Source organism: Patiria miniata, unplaced genomic scaffold (assembly GCF_015706575.1).
Source record: "Patiria miniata isolate m_02_andy unplaced genomic scaffold, ASM1570657v1 HiC_scaffold_27, whole genome shotgun sequence".
Lineage (NCBI taxonomy): Eukaryota > Metazoa > Echinodermata > Asteroidea > Valvatida > Asterinidae > Patiria > Patiria miniata.
This window is the reverse complement of record NW_024037066.1, coordinates 7,081,455-7,105,663: the sequence shown is the minus strand read 5'-3', so window position 1 is coordinate 7,105,663 and position 24,209 is coordinate 7,081,455. Positions and strand designations below refer to the sequence as shown.

At 41.9% G+C, this 24,209-nt stretch overlaps 3 protein-coding genes across 3 annotated transcripts; all 3 read left to right on the top strand.

The window, feature by feature from the left end:
* The first annotated feature begins 696 nt into the window (after window positions 1-696).
* Window positions 697-3,736, top strand: LOC119734456 (acetylcholine receptor subunit beta-like). The gene is made up of 5 exons (XM_038207960.1): window positions 697-897; window positions 1,642-1,686; window positions 1,976-2,085; window positions 2,497-3,292; window positions 3,474-3,736. Exons 1-5 carry the CDS (start codon window positions 697-699, stop codon window positions 3,594-3,596), a joined length of 1,275 nt encoding a protein of 424 aa, XP_038063888.1. The 3' UTR covers window positions 3,597-3,736.
* Window positions 3,737-11,813: 8,077 nt separating this feature from the next.
* Window positions 11,814-15,823, top strand: LOC119734455 (acetylcholine receptor subunit beta-like). The gene is made up of 5 exons (XM_038207959.1): window positions 11,814-12,018; window positions 12,306-12,350; window positions 12,557-12,666; window positions 13,114-13,888; window positions 14,060-15,823. Exons 1-5 carry the CDS (start codon window positions 11,818-11,820, stop codon window positions 14,210-14,212), a joined length of 1,284 nt encoding a protein of 427 aa, XP_038063887.1. The 5' UTR covers window positions 11,814-11,817; the 3' UTR covers window positions 14,213-15,823.
* Window positions 15,824-17,957: 2,134 nt separating this feature from the next.
* On the top strand, window positions 17,958-23,289 carry LOC119734194 (major facilitator superfamily domain-containing protein 6-like). The gene is made up of 7 exons (XM_038207547.1): window positions 17,958-18,114; window positions 18,597-19,829; window positions 20,094-20,253; window positions 20,697-20,844; window positions 21,216-21,419; window positions 22,243-22,478; window positions 23,029-23,289. The coding sequence occupies exons 2-7, from the start codon at window positions 18,754-18,756 to the stop codon at window positions 23,095-23,097; spliced, it is 1,893 nt and encodes a 630-aa protein (XP_038063475.1). The 5' UTR covers window positions 17,958-18,114; window positions 18,597-18,753; the 3' UTR covers window positions 23,098-23,289.
* Window positions 23,290-24,209: the final 920 nt, after the last annotated feature.

Genomic DNA, 24,209 nt, shown 5'->3' with positions numbered 1-24,209 from the left:
TGAATGTCGCATAAGCTTGATGCGCGCCAGAGCAAACTGCAATAAGAAGATGCAGCAATGAGCAGCTCCATTCATACGAGCTCACACCGTGCATAAAAATCACTCTGATTCAGGTAGAGCCGTGTAGCCACGTTTGTCTTTACAATCTGTAAAATGCATGCATGTTTGCAAAAGGTGAGAGTTTTGTAATGAGAAAGACTGTGATGAATTTCGCTGGGAGACGCCGATAATTGTACCAACAGGTTGTCCGGATTGTACATACATGATAGGAGTCTATCGAACTGGTAAAGAAAGGAGTACATTCGCCCTACCGTGAGAGTGATTTTTGAACGCATGAGATTTTCAGGCTTTTTTTCGGAAGTTGCGATCCCGCCGCATGCACGTTTTTTCAACAGTTCGTCGTGAAATTCTTGAAGTCTGTTCATGCAGTTTCTTTACTGCTGTGATAATGCCTTTTGCAGTGCTGATATTTTTGCCTATTATTTCTTGTAAAGCTCGTGTGGATGCACCGCATGTATGTTCAGGACTTCTGTTGCAAGATGTTGCTTTCTGTTAATAATTTTGCCATCCCATAAGATTTACATTTGATTGTTGTTTTTAATTGCATTGTGTTTAAATCCACTGAGTAACATCTCTCATCGACTTTTCAACCAATGTCATTGACTTCTCCCCTCAAATTGACATTATTTTTCAGAAATGAACCGTGTAATCTCCGTGCTTTTAGTGTTAGTCCCTGCCATCGCTGCAGTGGGTGCCGTCCCGTGGAACGACGAGGCTCGTCTGGTCTCAGATCTGTGGACGAACGCCGGGTACGATGTCGAGACCCGCCCGGTCCGAAACGCCTCCGAGACGGTGCAAGTCGCTCTGCTGGTGGATGTCTTCACCATCCTTAATCTTGTAAGTCAGCTGAAGAAAAAAAAGCATGAAAAGCGTTCGGAATTTGCATTAAGAATTTTCAAATTTTCCAATCTGGTGGAGGGAAGAATTCACTAAGAAAACAGACTGTTCATTTTGTGATAAATTGTCAACGAATGTTATTTTGTAGTTTGATATTTGTTGGGATTCTTTACGGTGGAGAGAGCGTGGTTTGTCCTGCGGAGGAGGGGATAATCATGAAATTCTGTCTGAGGAGCTCCCAAGTCTCAATCAGAATCTCTTCCAGTTGTACCAACATGATATCGAAATATGGATGAATGTCGGTTTGTATCCATGGATATTAACCGACTTTTTTTGGGGGGGGGGTGTCTTTGTAAATTATTCAGTTGTATACTTAAATTCAAGTCCTCTCCTAGCATAAGACGCATTATGACCGAGTTATGAAATTAATGTTACGCACAATTGCGTTGATGGCTTTGCGAGAGCTACTAGAATTGTCTTGCTCATTGTCACAATTTCAAAATGAATACATCGTTCGGTTGAAACGTGTTTTGCATAGTCCCATGCCAGTTTCAATGATATAACGATTGTTACTTCGTGACAACTGAGCAAGGGGAGAGGCATGGCATGGGCCACAATCGAGGGGGGTCGCAAGCCGGCGGTTTTAGTACTGCTGCACCAAGGAAATATTTGTCATTGTCGATTTTAATATCTCTTTCGATGCGTAAAGAACTTCAGCACTTGTATTATTATTTATTTTTTCAGGATTCCAAGGAACAAGAAATTAGAATTGCTTCTGTATTTAACATGGTAAGAACATGAAACTTTGCTTGTTTCCTTTTTATTAAAATTATGTATAAGGATAATGGGATTTAAAGGGAGGCGTCAATGTAATTATATTGATTTGATTTTCGAATCGAATCGAATCGATTCGTTTCGATTCGATTCGTTTCGATTCGATTCGATTCGATCCGATCCGATCCGATCCGATCCGATCCGATCCGAACTGGATTTCATTAATTTAATGTTTTATATTTGTTATAAAACATTTTTATCTCCTGATTAAAACTTCCATCAAACGTGACTGTATACTTATCAGAAATGGCAAGATGACAGGTTGAAATGGAACCCCGACGTCTACAACGGCCTGGAGTATATGTCAGTTGCGGCTGGCAAGACCTGGTATCCCAAACTCCGGGTGATGAACGCGTAAGTTTCCCTGTCGTTTCAACTTGTGGAGGTAAATTAAAATCCCGCCCCCCCCCCCGCCCACCTCCCCGCTGGCTACGCCTATGATAACGCAAAATACAGGCTGAGGTTGCGTGGCTGTTTCTGATGTCATCAGACACAGTATGCAACCTCAGGCCGTATCTGATAATCTGGCGTTATGTAGTAGTCACCAATTAACGTCATAACGTTAATGTCATGTTTCTAATTTTTATAAGCGAAACCAGATCATGCATAATTATGGTGCACGATGTGTTTTGGGTATACTAACCAGAAAGAGGTTGTATACAGAACTTACAGATAGGCAGACCTTCAAAAACATAATCGGAAAAAAATGAACAATATTGTCTGCTAAATTTCAATTTTGAATTTCAATATTTTTGTGCACTGTAGTCTTGAAGAGACCAGACTTCTCACGGACGATACAGAAGTGATGATCACCAGTGAGGGCGTGCTTCACGTGCTTCACTCCCTCATCTTCGAGACGCAATGCCACCTTCAACAGGCGTTGTTCCCCTTCGATGTCCAAGACTGCGGGTTCCTTGTCGGCACAGTTGGCGTCCCGAGCGGCGTGATGAGGTTAGATGCCTCCAAGGCCGATAAACCTCGCGAAGAGGTCCAGTCAATCTCCAGTTGGCGTCTGGATGACCTCACGGTCCTGGGGATGCTCTCACTGACTTGCATCGATGCACACCCGGTACCAGATGGTGAGGAGTGCCATCGAACCTCAGAGGCCATGGTAAACCTCACGCTGAGCCGCGAACCCGAGTACCACGTGTACACGGTACTGGCCCCCTGCACGATCCTCACACTTCTCGCCTCAATGATCTTCTGGCTTCCAACCGAGTGCGGCGAGAAACTCTCCTTCGGTATTTCCATCTTCTTCGGTTTTGTTATCTTTCAGCTGCTTGTTCAGGATGAGTTGAGTGAGGCGGGAGGCGAGAAACCCTCAGTCATGATTCGTTACGTGCTCTTCAACTTCGCGCTTGTCGGTGTGGCAGTCATGGTATCTGCTGCATCTATTGCCCTCTACCACAGAGGTGATGGCGGGGAAACCTCACAAGGCACGGCCGTGTGTAAGATCTGCGCACCTCATGCACAAGTTGGCATTGAGGATCCCCAACCAGCAAGACTCACTCAAGACAGAGAAGGAGATGCAGCAAAGGACGAGGAAAAACCGCAGTCAAAGGTTTGTCATTAAATTTACTATTAATACAGGTTCTTTGTCTTAGACCAAACTCGGGCGAGGTGTTCTTGCTTCCCGTAGGCCTAGGTGGGATATAGTGCTAGGGAGGTGCCTACTGTAGCCTACATACTTAAGACTGTTTCCCGAGGTTTTATATACCCTGTTTTATTTCTCTCTTTCACAGGCAAAGAAACCCTGGAACTGGAAGAAAATCGCGAAGTATCTGGATCGCGTCTCCTTCGTTGTCTATTGCATCGCATTCTTCATCTTCTTTTTGTCGATGGTTGTTGAGGTTATCCAGACTTAGGGAGCCTTGGTACCGGTAGAGGCGCTGGAGGTTGCACTTTCGTGAGGTTACCGGTATAAATCGGGGCGTTCGTGATCGTGAAATTTTACCGGTGTCGGTTTACAGATAGGTGTAAAGACTGTCTCTCTATATCCATAAGAACCACCCAAATAGCCTGAATAAAAGTCAAATACTGCGTGTATATTATACACTGGCAATGAGGTCACTAGTGCACGTCTATGCCCCCCGAGGGACTGTGAGTGACCAGAGGAGGGTCCTATTTCCCGAGGCCGAAGGAAGAGGGAAATATGACCCTCTTCTGGTTCAGAAGTCGGAGGCAAATCCGAAGCCGAAGCGAAGATTTCGGAAAGACGCTAATATGTCGAATATTAGTCTACCCATCGATCTTTAACCACATGGGGCGCTATTCAACTCCGTGTTGCTAAAGTTAAACATGATGCGTCCGGGGGAAAAAATAGAGGGCGGGAACCAGTCTAAAAAACCCTCCCGCGAGAGAATTGATGGCGCCCTCTCACTTCTTTGTCTATACGAGATTATCCAAGAAATTGGTTGTACATGTATCTCGAAATAATCTCTCTCGACGAAGCGCTCTTCGGTCTTCACGTTGGGCAAGTATCATTTTTTATGTAATTTTAGGTTTTCAACTAACTGCATTTTTTTACTTGATACTTTACACCGATGTTAAGGGTGCATAATGAATGAGTTTATGTGGATTTAAGATTTTCTTGGCGAAAGTGTTTTAAAGGGAAGATACAACATTTGCACATAAAAATACGAACTGATCAAGTTATAAAATACCGTACTGGATTGTTAGGGAATAACAGTCTAAAGCATCCTGTAAAATCGTGGCTCCTGGTGAGCTGACATTTTCAAAGAAAAACTGTATTTGTAAAAAACTGGCTTATTTTCATATAGTTATTCCACGTTTTCTTTGCAATTGATTACACACCTGTGAAAGGAAAAAGCCTGCCAGACTGATTCTCTGCCCTAACAATTCCTCAAAGTCTACAAATAATTTCTCCGTTTCATCTTAAGTGGGGTCAGGGAACAGACTACAATGAACATGATAGGTTTTCTTGGTTTTTCCACAAGCCCCAAACGTGAAACAGGTCAGTTTAACAATATTTACTACAAGCTGATTTACCCGATCATAGATCGGGTAGGGCGTAGTGTTGGGGATGAACATGTGGGGAGTTAAATGTAAATGGGGGATATAGTTGGGGAGACATGCAGTTATAGAAAAGCAATTTCTGTGGTGCGATCTGAGGCAATTTCTGACCACTAAAACATTTTTTTTTTAGCAAAAGATCATTTTGTAAACATCATTTTCGAGTTTGGTGTCATTAAATCAGCTATTCTGATCTGAGACAATGGCTCCGCGTCCGTGGAAAAATGTGGAGGGTGTCTTCCGCCGGGTCGGATGACACTTTTTCGTCGATTTTTTTGTGACTGCGTTTAAGATCGCGATATTTGAAGCAATGCATCGATCCTTCGTTGATCCCAAACAGGCCCCCGAAATTATCAACGCGACACTGAATTATACGTGGCGGGCAGCGAACGCACAACGCTCAGCCTTGATGGAAGCATGGAGCTATAAACACATGATGGAAGCAACAGAGCACTATATCACGTCACATGCTTGTGCTGCAAATAGCGAGCACCGTAGACCCATGTTGATATACGAAATTACTTCCTGGGCGTTAAATTGAACAATTACTGAAAAGTAAACTGCCGAAAACGTTTTCCGTTAGAATCTGCTGGTAGTCGATTATGATAATGGTTTGTGTGCCCATGATGTCAAAATATTATCAGTTTTGCATTCGCTTCTCGAATGTACGCAGTTGAAGCGACAATATTTTAGTCATAATCCGAAAAATTATTAACCGACACAATTAGTTTCCAAATACCTGCACATTTAAACAATTATAATGTGACCAAAAAAAAATATGTGAAGTTATTACATTTTGCATGCCGTCATTCTAAAAAAAATTATGGGATAAGGATATAAAAGAAAGCATTCAAATTTAAAAAAAAATCGTTTTGTAATGCCAAGGTGGTCCCACACCAAAGTTTGGATATTCGTTCATTTCCGCTACATAATGTCAAAAATTCTCGTAGGTAATGAAATATTCGTGAAAATTGGAAAACATTAACAGTTATGGAAAAGGCAAGGAAATCCACATCATGTTAAGGTTGTTTTGAATAGGCTGCTTTGGATGAAACGACGGAATAACGATAATTAATTACAGTTTCTTTTGAAAAGTCAACAAATAGTAAGTCCAACAATATCAATATACCAAACAACTGTTTCCCACAAAATTTTGTTAAATGTCATTGCCATATTTTAGTCCTGGAAAATCGTCGAAAACTCATAGAACTTGGTGTTCAGATGTTTGTACAAACCTCCTTGTAGAAGAAATTGCAACTGCAGCTTAATTAATGATGACTCCATAAGATGCAAAAATTCCAGTGTGTATTACACTTGAGAGTTTTTCAGATTTTTGATAGCCGTTCCTTAGGATTCCTGATTCCTAATGCCTGAGTGTTTTTGCAGTATCACACAATGATTTCAAACGTAAACTTGCAGTTCTTACAATTTGCGAGACCTGCGAGGAAAAAGTCGATATAACTATGCTATTCAAGTTGGTTCAACCATAATATAAGCAAGGCCAAACAGCCAACAACCCCCAATGGATATTGTTATTTATGCACTCTTCGTTATTCCAACCCAACATAATTCAAAGATCACAATATTTGAAACAATGCATCGATCCTTCGTTGATTTACCCGATCATAGATCGGGTAGGGCGTAGAGTTGGGGATGAAAATGTGGGGAGTTGAATGTAATTGGGGGATTTAGTTGAGAAGACATGCAGTTATAGAAAAGCAATTTCTGTGGTGCGATCTGAGGCAATTTCTGACCACTAAAACATTTTTTTTTTAGCAAAAGATCATTTTGTAAACATCATTTTCGAGTTTGGTGTCATTAAATCAGCTATTCTGAGTAACAGAATCATTATACATGTAGTAGCTACAATTTTTATTCGGGGTAGAAAAGTGGGGGGGGGGGACCAAAACAGTGTCCCCCACCGATTGACGCCCATGATAATTATGTACCATGGCAACAGTCTGTAAATGTTCCCGTTGGTCTGTTAAATTGGCATTTTGTGAGGCAGTGGCATTTGTGAGAAAACGTACTTGAAAGGCTTTCCGTAGTACACATGTGCTGGCGAAGGCTGATCATTTTTGACATAAAATCATAACAATGAGAACGTGAAGGTGTCATTTGCAATGAAAATGTTGAGTGTTTTCCATACAATTACAAAGTCTGAATCATGGAGGAAGGTCACTATTGGACGTAAACTTGATCTTGTTACAATTTGCAAGACCTGCGAGGAAAAAGTCGATTAAACTTTTATTCAAGTTGGGTCAACCCTAATTAATAAAGCAAGGCCAAACAGCCAACAACCGCCAATGGATATTATTATTTATGCACCCTTCGTTATTCCAACCCAACGTAGTTCAAAGATTGCGATATTTGAAGCAATGCATCGATCCTTTGTTGATCCCAAAACATGCCCCCGAAATTATAACGCGACACTGAATTATACGTGGCGGGCAGCGAACTCACAACACTCAGCCATGCATGGTGGAAGCAACAGCACTCTATCACACGTCACACGCTTGTACATAGTGAGCGCCGTAGATCCAGTCGCATTTGGAAAACGTAGTGAAAAGGTTACTGTAGTACATTTCAGGCGAAGGCTGATTGTACAGTTTTGACAATAAATCATAATGCAATAAAACGTGAAGGTGTCATTTGAAATGAAAATGTTGAGTGTTACCATAAAATTACAAACGGTCTGAATCATGGAGGACGGTCATAATTAAGTTTCAGTATTGTTCTCTTCAACAAACGTAAACTTGAACTTCTTACAATTTGCGAGACCGTCTGCGAGGAAAAAGTCGATTCCACTTTTTAGTCAAGTTGGTTCAACTTGGTTCAACCATCTATTTAAGAGCAAGTTTTACTCGGCCACCGAGAAATGTTTGCTCCTGAAAGGATCCGAGACCGCGGCTTCACGTCCGTGGAAAAATGTGGAGGGTGTCTTCCACCGGGTCGGATGACACTTTTTTGTCGATTTTTTGTGACTGCGTTTAAGATCGCGGTATTTGAAGCAATGCATCGATCCTTCGTTGATCCCAAACAGGCCCCTGAAATTATAACGCGACACTGAATTATACGTGGCGGGCAGCGAACTCACAACGGTCAGCCTTGGTGGATGCATGGAGCTGTGAACACATGATGGAAGCAACAGAGCACTATATCACATCACATGCTTGTGCTGCAAATAGCGAGCACCGTAGACCCAACCTCGTTTCCAGGGTGTGTAGCAGGCTGCAGTACGCGTTGCCATCGACGGTTTTACGCATATCTCGGAAGTACTACGCAGTGTAGACTTTCGATTGGTCCATTGAGGTAGAATTCTACCTCCATGATTGGTCAGACCGCGCAATGCATACTAATGTGTGGTCCTTCTGAGTATTCATTGCACTCGGCGCAGGGGCGGCATGCGAAGCATATGAAAGAATAGGGACACTCGATGGCCACGCACCATGGAGAAAAAATATTTTGCCAAGGTCACCCCATGCTACCGTTTGGTGAACTCTTTTGCAAAACAGCCCAGTAGAACACGTAAACGCAACCCCTACGTCGAAGCCGCTGACCTCGCACAGTCTAGACACGCAGAAAAAGCCAGCACAGGGGGCGGCCAGGCAGTCAACGTGAAAGCGCACACGACGGCAAATTCCTGCGCAAAACGCAGTCACGAAAAATCGACGAAACGGATCGCCGGTCCGTACGGGAAAATCAGGACGACCCGAAGTGTCTGACCCGGCGGAAGACACCCTCCGCATTTTTCCACGGACGTGGAGCGATTTTGGCGCCGTGGGAGCCCGCGGTCTCGGATCCTTTCAGGAGCAAACATCGTCTCGGGGGCGAGTAAACTTCTCTCTTATATATATAGATAACGTACTAATCCTCCAAATCAATTTATTTCTGAAAATTGCAGCAAAAGCAAATGTTGTACATTGCCTTTAATGTTGCCTAATTAATTGCGAGCTGTATTAATAGACCTTAATCCCGCCTATTACGCCTACAGTACAGTGTTGTAGTACTCGTACTCGGTACTATACTTTTTTTTTGGAGTACTCGTACTCGTACTCGGACTCGAATGTCAAAGTACTCGTACTCGAAATGACGGTACTCGTACTCGGGCAGCAAAGTACTCGTACTCGACCTGTCGAAATTGTACTCGATCATTAAAGTACTCGTACTCGAATAGCAGTACTCGGGGGTGGGGGGATGGTATAGCTTCACTTACCATGGCCTTATTTTATCGATTCTTTCAGTTTGAAATGGTTGATTGGCTTGTGAAGAAATCGAGATTTCCTGATTTTCCTCTGTGCAAGTCCGGACAAACACATTTAACAGCTAGCCGTGAGTGGGTCTGTATATCGGTCTGACTGGGCCTGGGCCAATTACGCACAATAAACCAATTGCCTTAGGGCCTATGGCCGTATTCGGAAATGCGAGTACTCGTACTCGTACTCGTACTCGGAAGTACAAGTACTCGTACTCGGAGACCCGTTCTTGTACTCGGAGGTACAAGTACTCGTACTCGTACTCGGCAACCTAAGTACTCGGCAGTACTCGGTACTCGGAAAAAAGTACTCGACTACAACACTGCTACAGTAACGTGGCTAATGGAATTCACATTGCTTTGTTTTAATTCAACGAAATCTCTGTTTTCATTGGAAATATAATCTGTTCTCTATTGTCAATTCGTCTTTTCCTTCCACATTTTGTTTGTCTCCGCTTTCCTCCTCCTCACTTCAGATCGTATTGGGTTTTTTTATAACACCAACAATTGATGTTTTTCTTAACCCAGATTTTTTTAACGTAAATTCAATCCCAAAAAAAATCACGTGTATGTTATATGCCTAGAGCCGATGTATAAGAATTAAGCCGATGAATTGTTAATGTTAAAGAACTAGCACAAATAGATCCGCCTCTCGTAAAAAGATATACATGAACATGTACCAGCAACTGTTGATTAATGCAACTCCCTTTTCTATTAAGTGTATATTTGTCAGAGTGAAAAAGCAATCCAGGTGCAAGGGCAGACTGCATTCTTGAAAACTACGATACATCTTATGAGGCCTGCACTCGAGTTGTTACGGCTCAGTGATATTGAAATCAATCAGGAAACCAACTCCCTTGTGTTCATCAATACGATTAAATTCCCCGTGCGTGGCCGAAAACCGAGTACCAACCAAATACAGCCATCAGACTGTCCATATAGTTGAACCCAATTGGTACCCGTATACATCTGTGTTTCAACTTGACTTATTTTTATGGTCGCCATATTGACACTGTCGATTGTGTTACCAGTACAAGTTGTCAAATTTTACATAGCGCGTATTTTTATGGCAAAAGATTTGTTTGTTGTTGTCAATTTAATAGGTTCAAGTTGATCGCAGTGAATGTAAAAGATATGGCAACGTAAAAAAAAAAGGATTTGTTAAGCGTCCCCGCCCGCTTCCTTTTTGAAGGTCGCCTGGATTTAAAAAAAATAATAATAATACCGGTACCACGGGAAAAACCAAAAATGTTAACCAATCCACAAGAAAATCAATACTTGCAAGTGGGAACTTTTAACTTCAGACCATGGGCTCGGAAGGTCTGAGTATCAACCGTTAATTCACGGGGCCAAGAGTATCCTGTATGACGTCTGATATGTCTAGACATGCAGATATATGCAAGCCGCGCGCCAGCCAATCGGAGTCAACTTTACTAAAATCGTGACGTCATTTCATTCCCAAACGAGAACTTTTCGAATGGCGGCTAAATGGAAACAAAATCCTCCGTCCTTTCTTCTTCAAAAACCCGGACGCTGAACATAATATTATTTTTACTTGGCCTAATAACGACATGCGTATACAGTCGCCATCATTACTCTCCGCTTTGCACCACAGGAAGAGGTACGCAAGTGTCGAGTCTTCCGGGCCCAGAAAAGTACGTACCTATTTTCAAGTTGTAGACTAAGCATAAATGATAGAATTTACAATTAGTTCATAATTTTGTGACTTTACTGCGTGTGGATCCAACATGTCGATTTTCCACCAGGCTATGTTCACATTATACGTGTAAAAAAAAAATGATATTTGTATTTTATGAAAAAAATCCATATTCCATGTACCTTCCCACCACTTGTTTTATTTTCTTCAACCACAGTTTATAAATTATATTTACTTTGTGGGACATAACCATTTTCTTTGGGTAATAAAATGACGTGCGTCATGTAGGGTTTATATTATTTGAGACAATCAAGTACAAATGTAGACGTTTTACGTTCTTGCAGTTTTATGCTTTGACATGAATGGACGAGTTACGTGTCAGCACTGTATGTTAAAACGTTCCTACTCTGTATAAAAATATTCTTAATCCGATGAATAAAGTTTTTGAAAAATCAAAAACAGTTATAATCAAAAATCAGAATAAAATCATTTTTTTTCAAACAGCGTCCCCAGGTGTTCCTTTTCTATTCAAATGGAAATTTGCACCTGATACTCAGAGCTGTGACGCCGGATTACGACAAAATGTTGTTACAGCGACTGCTTAGTAACGTCCGATAGGCCGTGTTATAAACTCTGTGCCCAGAAATGAAATAATACCAATTAATAGGTAGGCCTGTAATGGCTTTGCATGGGCTGTACCGAATAGAGGTTGATGCATGCGCGAGTGCCTACCAATTGAATTGCGTAGTTATCGCTGTGATGCATCATATAACGAAATGGATGCGATGTTGCAAATTAAAAGGCCTTTGCGATGTAATTTTGTTTAACGCAATCATTCAAAAAACAAAAAAATGTAAACCTTTTTTTTTTGGGGGGGGGTCCCATTTAACCTTATTTCAAATTATTTTTGCCATTTATAAGGATGGTTAAAATAGCAAAATGAAAATGACGTTAAATGGGACCCAAAGGTACAGGATTTTTAAGAAGTGGAACAAGCTTTGGCTTTTGGTGTTATTTTACCTTTGATACACTTGTTTCCTACTTAGGCCTCCACATTTCATTGTAAGTTGGAATCTACGAAAAGAAAAACTCAATCAATCGATCTTCTAACTGACATATCTTCCAATTCAGATTTTCAGAAATGAACCGTGTAATCTCCGTGCTTCTAGTGCTAGTCCATGCCATCGCTGCAGTGGGTGCCGTCCCGTGGAACGACGAGGCTCGTCTGGTCTCAGATCTGTGGGCGAACGCCGGGTACGATGCCGAGACCCGCCCAGTCCGAAACGCCTCCGAGACGGTGCAAGTCGCTCTGCGGGTGGATGTCTTCTCCATCCTTAATATTGTAAGTTAGATGGAAAAAAATGAAAAGCGTTCGGAATTTGCATTAAGAATTTTCCATTTTTCCAATCGGGTGGAGGGAAGAATTCACTAAGAAAACAGTTCATTTTGTGATAAATTGTCAGCGAATATTTTGTTGATTTGTTGGGTTCCTTATGGGGCAGTAAGCACAATAAATACATCATGAGGTAGAAGCGTTTGTTTGGCATAGATCCCTGTCGGTTTCAATTATAGTTGCCATTTGAATATAATGAAAAAGAAAACTTCAGCACTTGCAGTATTTTTTTACAGGATTCCAAGGAACAAGTAATTACAATGGCTTCTGCATTTAACATGGTAAGAACATAAAAGTGTACTCTTTTTCTTTGAATAAATGTTGAATACTTTTAATTTGTTTCATTTTGTAAATTGAATGTTTTATTTTCCCTTTGTTTCGGGCTTGTCCTTTAACGATCGATGCAATTGTACTTATTAGAATAATTTAAAAAAAAAATCATTTGACGAAAACTCCGATCAAACGTGATTGTATACTTGTTTTTCAGAAATGGCAAGATGACAGGTTGAAGTGGGACCCTGACGTCTACAACGGCCTGGAGTATCTGTCAGTTGCGGCGGGCAAGACCTGGTATCCCAAACTCATTGTGATGAACGCGTGAGTTTCCCTGTCCTTCATAATATCGTCAAATGTTAGCTCCTGGTAACAATGTACAATGTATAATTATTATAATTAATGCAAAATGACGTATGACAATCTGTCGCCAATGTTCATGCATGATGCCAAATACTGATTTTATCTTGTTTCTTGTTTAAAGACAACGTGCAAACCGGGGAGTAAAGACCATTTATTCATGTTGCGGCCATCTTGATTTTTTTCCAATTCAAGTCAACGTAATCTTCAAGTCAACGTAATCAAAGCGAGGCTGGAAGGAAAAACAGTCTGGTTCCTTTTTGCACAAATCAAATTATCATTCAGTACTGTTATTGGATACAGGGAATATAACTGAAATGGCGTCAGCATGATAAAGGTCTATAGGATATTCATAGCACTATGTACCGACACAAAGATTACAATTTGAACTGTATATGTTGTGCATTGTAGTCTGGAAGAGACGAGATTGATCACGGACGACACAGAGATATTTGTCACCAGTGAGGGCGTGCTTCACGTTAGAAATAACCTCGGCTTCAAGACGCAATGCCACCTCCAGCAGTCGTTGTTCCCCTTCGATGTCCAGGAATGCTGGTTCGTTGTCGGCACAGTTGGCGTCCCAAGCGGCGTCATGAGGTTAGATGCCTTCAAGGCCGATAGACCTCGTGAGAGTATCATGGCAATATCCAGTTGGCGTCTTGAGGACCTCACGGTCCGAGGAATACTGTCACCGACTTGCATCGACGCAATATCGGATGGTGAGGACTGCCACCGATCCTCAGAGGCCATGTTGAGCCTCACGCTGAGGCGCGAGCCCAAGTACCACGTGTACACGGTACTGGCCCCCTGCACGATCTTCACGCTGCTCGCCTCAATGATCTTCTGGCTGCCCAACGAGTGCGGCGAGAAACTCTCCTTCGGCATTTCCATCTTCTTCGGTTTTGTTATCTTTCAGCTGCTTGTTCAGGATGAGTTGAGTGATGCGGGAGGCGAGACACCTTCAGTCATGATTCGCTACGTGCTCTTCAACTTCGTACTTGCCGGTTTTGCAGTCATGATATCTGCTGTATCTATTGCCCTCTACCACAGAAGTGATGGCGGGGAAACCTCACAGGGTTTCCCCACACCTCGTGCACAAGTTGGCAGTGAGGGTCACCAACAAGCTACACTCACTCAAGACGGCGAAGGGGATGCAGCACAACACGAGGAAACAACGCAGTCGAAGGTTTGTAATACACTTTCGGATCGAGTACGGATCCTTTGTCTTACACCAAACTGTGCGAGGTTTTAGTGCTCTCTGTAGACCTAAGCGGGATATAGTACTAATGAGGTTCGCAATGTAGCCGTAATGCTAAGGGCCATTACTCAAGTTTTGTACTCTTTTCTTATTTCACAGGCAAAGAAATCCTGGAACTTGAAGAAAATTGCGAAGTATCTGGATCGCGTCTCCTTTGTTGTATTCTACATCGCTTTCCTCACCTATTTTTTGGCGATAGTTGTTGAGGTTGTCCAGACCCCGGGCGAGACGCCAGAAGTTGCCACTTCGTGAGGTTACCGCTTCGTGAGGTTACCGGTACACATCGGGGTGTTCGTGATCGTGAAGTTTTACCGGTGTCGGTTTACAGATTATGTGCATAGAATTTGTCTGCACATCCATAAGAACCTGAATAAAAGTCAAGTACTGCGTGTATATAATCGTTTGCACTAATGAAAATCTGCATGTCTTTTGATTAGGAGAAATTGTGATACTTTTTTTTTAATGGGGTTGACCTTTTGGAGATTTGAACGCCTACGCCATTTAACCGCCATATAACCGCAATATATTGAAAGGTAAAAGTGGAATTAACTTAAAATACAACTACGCAATAGTCTAATATCCTCACATTATTTGCATTGTCAGTCGTTATTGGGAGTTACTTTTAATGCGTGGATTTGGGTGTTAAGTTTTTTTCATATTGGTGTCTCGTTAACTATAGAGGTCGTCTGTTATAGATATTGTGCACTATCTTGTTTGGTAAATGGGCCTTCAGGCATATATTACTGTACAAAATTATCCATCGATGTAAATCCAAAATTGCAGTCAGGCAAGATGGCGTCGGTCAGTCACCCCCTCTGTACTTTCTTTGCCGGTGAGGGGGTACTTGTGAACGGAGCGGATAACCACTTCAAGAACAACAGATTTGTAAGAATTTGTTTTAACTTCATTGACATGTAAACTGTTTAATCAAAGAGTTTTTATTTCTTTGTTTAAAAAAAATCAATGGAAATAAAATGTATCTCATATAAATTTTCTGTTTTGGTATACATTTAGACGACTCTACTTTTGAACAATGGGAGTGGTCGAGAATGGTTCCCTCCACACATTCAAATGGAAGGATAGGGAACCAGTGCGTATAGCTTCACCGTTAAGTAAAGCTCGTAATGGCAAACACTATCCAGGTTTTTACAATGAGATCAGTGGGATGATAGTGCAATGAGTTCTTGTATAGTATAGATACTCGTGATGATGTGGTTGATATTATCATTAAAATATGCACTTTTTTTCATAAAGGACTGTGCACCGAATATAATGCATTCGCAGATCATAGGATGTCAGCAAGACATTAAATATTCAGAACTGTGACTGTTGTCCTTACTTTTATCAGCAGCATCAGTTTGGTAGGTTTTAGAGGTTTTTTTAAAGGTTTTATTAGTGTAAACCAATTTTATGACCAAATTTGCCGAGAAATGAACACTCCTTTAAAACACCCACTCGCTGTTTGGATCCGTGCAATTCAAATTTGTTCAACAGATCATCAGCAACTAAACCACTGACACACGAACATTTCTAATTCACCGTTGAAACATGGAGCCGAGTTTTCACACAGGAAATCAGACATGTCTTAATTTGGCAGAGTGCTCCGATGGACGTAAAGACGGTTCGGCGAATAAACGACGGCATTAAGGCCAGCAACACAAATGTAGGCCTACATTATCGTATTAAAATCGGTGCTATCTGTGATGCTGGCCGGTTCATAATTGCAGGCTACATGATATGGCACTTTCAATTAACGAGATGTGGAGAGTGAGTGCTTTTCAGGCATAATGGATCATTTGCATTAATCCTAAAAGTAATCTACCGAATTCAAGCTGACTTGGATTAAAGATTGTACTGGTACTAAAAGCACCCCGTGAAATTATTCCGTCTGGCTTCCTGTCATTTAGGCCAAAAAAAGTATCCGGTTTCTGGTATGGAGCTTGCCCAAAAAGTGGAGCGGCGACGCGGCTTTTTTTTTTACCTGATTTTTTTTGCTTCAAATGTCGGCTGATGACTGCAAATGGTGCCCGACTAAACTTAGTGCAAATATATATGGGAGTCCAGAGAGGCCACATAAAGCTAATTCCTGATCATAACCCCATCTAAAAGCACGTTAAAGTTGTGCAGCAGCAGGATTCCAGTTAAACCATGAGTTTGGCGGTTTTAAGACATCATCTTTTATTGAATTTTTTTCCCCATTTTGCCGACGCGCATGGCTACGGCGACGCGTGCGCATTCCAGAAAACGGATACTTTTTTTTGGCCTTAGAAGAAATCAAGAAATGTAAGTGGTTTCCGATCGACTGATTGTTGAAGAGTGCTATATGGACGAAATCATATTTCGTGATCAAGAGGGAGTTGTGCATGTTATTTTCCTCATTGTTTTATCGAAAGTTGTAATATCCATATAGCTGAAACCGGCAGGTAAAATTTAGAACATTCTCTTTTTGATTTTAAGTGGTGTTATTATTGGAAACGAACAAAATGCATGAAAAGCAAATATCCGAAATGTCTTTAAAGACGCTGTGAGCTTATGTTACTAAAAGCATTTTTTTTTAGAAGTGGAAAATATGCTGCTATAGGTTTTGCCCGCCTCCTTGGCCAGATGTCGGCTTTTTGATTTTACAGAGAAAAACCCTGTGTAGGCCTTTAGCGCGGATGATCTAGCGAGTACACTGTTCAGGTCTCACCCCCCCCCCCCCCATTTTATCAAATGACCTTGCTACGTCACATAACAGATTCAAATAATAACACCTGTCTCTTTGTGCAATCATGAGTCAATTTCATGCCTTTCGTTTTCCGGGATTCGGTCACGCGTGGGCAATGGGGTTTTATGCACCGCAAATACTTCTACCTGAAAATTACAATGAAAACCCACACAATGATTCTTTTTGTTTGTTCCAAAATTATGTTGCATGCGTGACTACGTGAGCAAATAAGGCTAAAGCTCTTTTCCATTTTGTTCAGCCCACGTAGGCCTACTGCACAGAATACACTAACACAGCCACCTTTCACTTCATGTCACCAAGCATTGAAAACATACAAAGGATGTTCGAAATATATTTTAAGTAAAAAAAAAACCTAGTTATTTTCCACGACTCAAGTCTAATACATGTCGAGAAATAGTTACCGTAACTCCGTTACTTTTTGCTGCGCGCTTTTTTCACAGTATTTAAGAGACATAAAGTGAATTATACTGTACGTATTTATCATTAAATGACCTTGTGTGGTGTTCCAATTGATCTTAAGTTTGGTCTTAAGTAAATCTTCAGGGAGATCGCAAGTTAAGAGTCTTAAAACAGCAAATCCCTTCTTAAGCGTTTCATGAAATCCTCCTTGTATTGCGAAATATTGAGGTTCGACTGCATGCCTTGATCTGAGTCACTGCGTCTGTATCGCATGTGTAGACGCCCCTCAAGTCTGTAGCTACCGATGCGACCCGTATCCGATGGCAAAGAGAGTAAACAAAGCTTCAGTGGAATAAAAGTTCGACACACTTAATATTTGTATGAATAGAGTTCAGTACATACATTTTACGGGGAAGAAAGGAAGTAAAATTATTTCTAAATACATGTCCAATCAAACTTCTGATTTCGAATTCCGTAATTATATTTCCAACCATTGTAGACTTGTCTCCACTGTCAACATAATCTGGCTAAAAGTCTAGTTATTTTGACAGCAGTTCAGTCAATCCAAAACTATTTTAGCTGAGTTTAACTTTTTTCCAATTCTTTTTAATTGAAAAAGTGAACAGAGAAGTCATTAATGTTATAATACATGTAGTCCTAGTAAGGTAGTTTTTGAAATTATCTCATTATGCGGTAATATTGAACGGTAATAATTGTCAAAATCGCAGACTCGAATAGAGGCTAGAAAAAAAATCCTGTGCATATCAATCATACATGGGAAGTTGACAACAAAATCTAGGTCTATTTAGTTGAACTGCATGTGTGGGTGCTGAACGGAACGCTTGGATTATGTCCGTGATCTCACCCGACCATCCCCTATTAAACAGTGAGTGTTTTGTGTGGAATTACCTTGGAACTATTACCATGTCACTATGACCCGGCCTATGGCATGGCCTATATTGCCCTTCATAATTCAGCGAGTACGTGAATGCGGGCGATGCCATACTTACAGTGCGTTCCCTGTGAGGTAAGTGGTTCAGATTTTTTGATCCTCGATTTGAAAAATGATTTTGTTTTATTGGATAAGGTAAAAGCGACGATCATAATGTATTTGTTTAATCCGTTGCCTTGTGGGGTACTGTTGCCCAATAGTTACGGTGTTTGACTAGTGTGCCGTGGTACATGGGTTCTAACCCTGACGGGGAACATGGTGTTTGTGCGCTTGGGAAAGACACTTTACTACGATTGCCTCTCTCCACCAAGGAGTACAAATGGGTACCTGTGAGGGTAGAGACCATATTGTGCGGATCTCGAGCTGTTGCTGGGTCTCTTTCCTGATGAACAGGGATAATAATTGTGATGTGCATGTGATCATATTCTTATGGAATTTGCGTAATATAAATTTATGAATTATTATTATAATTCTATCTCAAAGAATTATTTCCCCATCAGAAAATATTACAACACGGTGCAATGTTTAAACATCAGAATCATTTTTTTTTTTTACAGATTTCACGAGTAATGGAAGCTTAATATTATCATAGACCTTAAAAAACGATGAAGATCGTGCCGATAGAGGAAAAGATTTTGAATAAAGGCCGGTTTCTGTGTTAAAGAGTGCATCCCTATCTGGTTGCGTCTTGTGATAATTTCGCTGTGGCCTAAAATGGATCCTGACAAAGAATCAAACGAACAGCGGCAAGTTCGATTTGCCCGCGTCCTGGCCAGCTACCAGGCTGCCGCCGTGGTGGACGGAGCCGCAAAACCACCCAGCACAATGGAGAGTAAGCCCACCGGGCTCGCGGCCAAATTCACGGACGACGGATCGGACTACGGGTCCCTGAGCGGTGGTGATGCCGACCGCGACAATCCGTGTTGCTTCATTGGTCCAGATGAGGCTACCCTACGCTACTGTCCGATGAACGAAGGCATGCTCCCGTTCAAACTCTTATACATCTTTTTCCGGGGCGGAGTAGCGTGCATCGGGCCCTACTTGTCCGTGTTTTTGAGTCTCCTGTCCCTGCCACCATCCATGGTAGGTGTTCTACTCGGACTCCCCCACCTTGTCACGGCCTTCGTCAACCCAGCCTGTGGGATCCTGGCAGACAGGTTCCAGTGCCGTAAGGGGGTTCTTCTCGTCTGTCTCTCGCTCTGGTTTGCTTTTGTCGTCTCTGTGACTTTTCCCAAGCCGCTGGAACCGGCTAACTGCCAGGAAGTGGTGTCGAACCTCGGGCAGGTGTCTCGGACATTGTCAAAGAACTCTAGGGAGTTCTTGCACCTGGAGTGCATAGTAAATAGGTCCTCAGATGAGTACTCGTTGGAGGAGAAAGGGAGGCCTAGCGTTGGGGCTGACCAGGACCGGTGGAAGCCGCTTCTGAGCTTGCTGCACCTGCCGGATCCATTCTCCCCGGATCTCGGAGACACCTGCGCCTCGATGGCTACGCGAGACCTCGACGATCCAATCAGGTCGCTCGTCAAAAATATCCAGACGTTCGGGGCCCTCTTCATACCGCGCGTTATACCTCTGCAGAATGGTACGAGTATCGGGATTGGCTGGCTGTTCGAGGAGCGTAGTCTCCTGCAGTCGTTCATCAAGGTGTCTGTGCTGATGAACCTCGGTGGGGTGATGTATAGGTCGACCATGGCGCTGACCGACACAGCCACGCTGAATGAACTGGGCGAGCAGGCTTGGGATCGCTACGGGTGGCAGAGATCTTTCGGCTCAGCGGGCTTTGCTGTCTAGTAAGTCTCAGTAAAGATTTATGCAAATTGTGAGTAAACCTCACAGGCTGTAAGTCAACCTCACAGACTTTAAGGTTCACTCACAGTTTCACGATACGTTTCTTGAAAATGAGGTGTTTAACCCCCGTGTTGATATTTATACAAACAAAATTTACGTGCTGGAAATGTTTGTTAGCTTCTTATTATATCTTATTTCCAAAAAAACACACAAAGGTTAATCCTTTTTTTTCTTTCGTTGTTTTTTTTTTTTTTTTTTTTTTTTAGCTCCATAGCAGTAGCCTCTTTTCTTGGCCTCATGCGATTCCCACAAATCCTCTGCGGGCTCGAAATCGAGATAATCGATTACCGAATCGGTATCGTGATGTTTGGCGGCACAGTGGCTTGCGCCTTCGGCCTTCTTTTTGCCTGCTGCTTCAAATTCAAGGTAGTGAATCATTCCTCTTCTGTTATTTTTTGTTTCTTTTGCCAACATTTTAGTTCTCCCTTCAGGAAAAATCCCTTTCCCTTGTCAAAATTTTATCAAAATTATGCAGTTTTGATCCTTCTTTGAATAGAGTTTTTTTTAAATACAAAAACAAATAGGCACCTTTATTTGAGCTCTTTCTTTTGTTGCACCATTGAATACTTTGAATGAAGTTTAAGGTATGAGGTTTTTACAAAGACGACCAGACAGCGATTATAATTTGTTTCGAAAAACATGCAAGACTCAAATGTCAAACAACAGGTGTTGATCATGGGACCAACGCTAGAAATGCTCAGAGTTTCATATAAACCTAAATACGTGTGGTATAAACCCTTATAAGGATTTTTTTATATAGTAGGGCTGCTTGGAAACCCGTAAGTTCCCCTGTCTTGTTTTGATTGCAGTACTACACCAAAGCAGAATACAAGTTCAGCAACGTGCTACCGGCCCTGTGCTCTGGTTACTACGGGTCGATTATGATGACGGCCTTCGTACTAGCCGTATGTAACGGGTGTGTGGATGGCTATCTCTTCTGGCACCTCCGCAACCTCGGTGAGTGGAAAGTTGAGGTTTACACCGAGGCGGCTTCATAACTGAGGCCAATCAAACTATTGCGGTGTTAGACCTACTTTGAATACTGAACGACTCGTCAAAGATGTCATACCACAGTTTTTTTTTAAATAAAAATAGAATGGGTATAGTTGTGAGCAAAAGCTGGACATCGGATTTCTCCCTGAGGTTTTCAAGACCTCACACATCTCGCAAGACCTCGAAAGACCTCGCATAATTTCGTATCACCTCACAAACCTCATAGAACCTCACAAGACCCCAAAGCTTCGCAAAACCTCGCCAGGTCCCACAGAACTAGCTCACACAGCCTTGCATTCAAACAATTTTGAATGCCTGTCTCCATCATTTCTTAGGTGCCACCGAGATCACCTTGAGTCTGGTTCTAGCCGTGAGGGCCGGCTCTGAGCTCCTCCTCGCCTTCCACACGCCCCGTCTGATTGGCTGCTTCGGCCCGGTACACCTGCTATGCGCCGGCCTGCTGGTGTACTGTCTGAGGTTCCTGTGCTACGCTTACGTCACCAACCCCTGGCTGGTCCTGCCTGTGGAAGTATTACACGGTAGGTTCATGAACAGTGGAGTAACTGAGTGTAGGGGCAATTATGGGAGGAGGGGCATCAGTAATTTTTTTTTGAAGGGGGCACACAGTGGGCTTGGTTATAGTCTCAAATAATTCGAAGCTCTTTTTTTCCCCTTTCTGCAAATTCTGAGCTGGGGTTTGCACAAGGGGACCCCTGGTACTTATAGTTGTCTGTTTACAGGAAATCGTGGTGTAATTGAGATTCATAAAGGGATCGTAATCGTCGATATTATGATCGAATGATCAAGATATATGGCAATTCATGAAAAAAGTTGCATGTGCATGGGGGAAACTGTCAGAGGCTTTAGTTAAGTCGGATATAATTTCATCCGATTTGAGTACTTGTCCTCATACACCACACTTTGGCACTTACCTAAGATCTTACCTTTATTCCCATAAAAGCTTGCTAGTTTGTACAGCGAATATTTTACATGTTACAAAAATTATACATTTATGAAAATTTAACTCCGGAAAAAATATATGTATAAATTCATGTGTTTTTTTTCTGAGGATTTATGAATAATGGTTAATAGTTAGCTATAGGTGGTGATGGGTATTGTTTATTTAATTTTTAAGGTGGAAGGGACCTCCCCCACCCCAAGAAAAGATTAAAGTAATAGGCAAAAAGGGAATCGGTTGAAGAGACTGCAGAAATGTCGATATTGGTAGAGTTCGAACCCTGACCGCATAATAATATTTGGAAGGCGGATATGAACCTCACTCTCCTATACGGGATAGCGATGCCACTCCAGTCAAACAATTTACAAAACGCGTCATCTCTTGTTTATGGGTTTACTTTCCAGGTATGTCAATTGCCCTGACTTGGAACATCCTGGTGTCCCACATGTCCCCGTCCGTTCCCTTCGAGTGCATGGCCACGCTGCAGGGATTCTTGAGTGGCGTCTACTTCGGTCTCGGCCACGGGGTCGGTGCAATCATCACCGGGTTTCTGGTCACCTCGTACGGGGCCGTCGCGACGTTTTACGGCTTCGCCTTTGCTGCGATGTGCTATACCATCGCTTTCCTCATTGCAGTCAAGGTAAAAACAAAAATGGTTACCCGATTATGATGACTATAAGATTAACGGAAATGAATAAAAAATAATAAAAATGTAGAAAGGCTTTCCATGCATGTGCCTGTATTTTCCTTCTCCAGCCCTAGAGCCAATCTTTCATCTTGTGGGTATTCCAATGGCTGTCCGAGTATAAGGACTTTGTTTATAAACATCATTTTCTCTCTACAACTTGAAACAGGTGGATTGGGTTTTCAGCCCCTACCTGATTCCGTGGGTTTTCCTCAGAATATTCTTCTAGGGTTTTCCTCCCTGTGACCTCTAAATCTGTAATTGCTTCTTACTGTCTCGTCTCGACAGGTTTCTTCAGGCTTTCGAGCTACAGATCCTTTGCAGGGCACATTATTTTGAGGAGTCATTGGTTTCATTACCAGAAAGAAATACAATAACATAAATAAACAAATAAACATTCAGGTAATGAGAGTGCAAACATGGCAGTTTGGAGTTCAGTCGGTCGGTTTGGTCTATCTACCAATATTCCTGAAATTGGATCTTTTTCCTTTCTTTGCTCCAACAGGTCTTCAAACCACCGAGAACAATAGTGACTAGCTACCGGATGCTGTCGTCAAAAGACCCGCTCTGGTGACGGCAGAGTTGCCGCAAGAAACGACCTGTGCCCAATTCCATGTTGAGAACTGGAAAGCACTCAGAGAGCGCAAACCTCCGCCAAGGCTGTAAATAATTCCCCGCCATACTGTCAGTAGAACCAAAACAAATACTCGCATAAATAGTGAAGAATCCTTTAAAATAGATCGTGGATCCAGACCCAGATCCGGATCACTTCCAACGTCTAATCGATTTGTACTTGTACCAAGGACCACCCCTGAAACTTTTTTTTTCATACAAATCCGTCGATACAAGTTGTTGAGTTGTCTTGTTAACAGACGAACCAACCGACCAACCAACAAACAAACTAACCAAATCCGATGAAAACATAACCCCCTTAGCGGAGGTATTAGAGATGCTAAGTTGAACATTCAAGCATAATCTTTCTTGGTGGCGAATTAATCAGATGTGAACCAGTCACATGCATGAACTTGCATGAGATGTTGGCTGGTAACCCATTCTTGCTCCACGTAGTTCAACTCTGACCTTGTCACTGTACATGGAGTGTTTTTTTACGAGCAACTACAACAGAGAATTCTCTGTTCCATAACACAATTACATATTTCCATCTGTAAACGCAGTACAATTGTTCTCTGGTTTCTCTCTACATAAAACACTTTATTTGTTTGCAGAACTCCATAGGACAACAACACATCATTTTATAAAAGAAAATAGATATAAAAATAAATTCTTCTAAAACAGGGAAAATGGGAACAACTTGAGCTGCATGATTCTGAAAGAATGGCCAGTCAAATACAATGTTTAATTATTAAAGGCTATATGATAATTAAATATATACATCCACCCCAAAAGTTATAGCGAATTGCTTACTTGGATTAAGGATCGTACAACTGCAAAAAGTGTATTTAACAATCGAATACTTCTCTAAACACTTTCTTGCTATTAGTTTGTAAGTATGTTTTAATACTAAACATGTTTAGAGTATTGATGTATAGTGTTTAGCCTTTGAACATTGATGTTTAGATTTTGGACAAGTAATGTTTAGCTTCTTAATATTACAAAGTGATAGCAAGATTATGTTTATTTGCTAAACACACTTTTTGTAATGTACTGGTACAAAACACCCCGTGA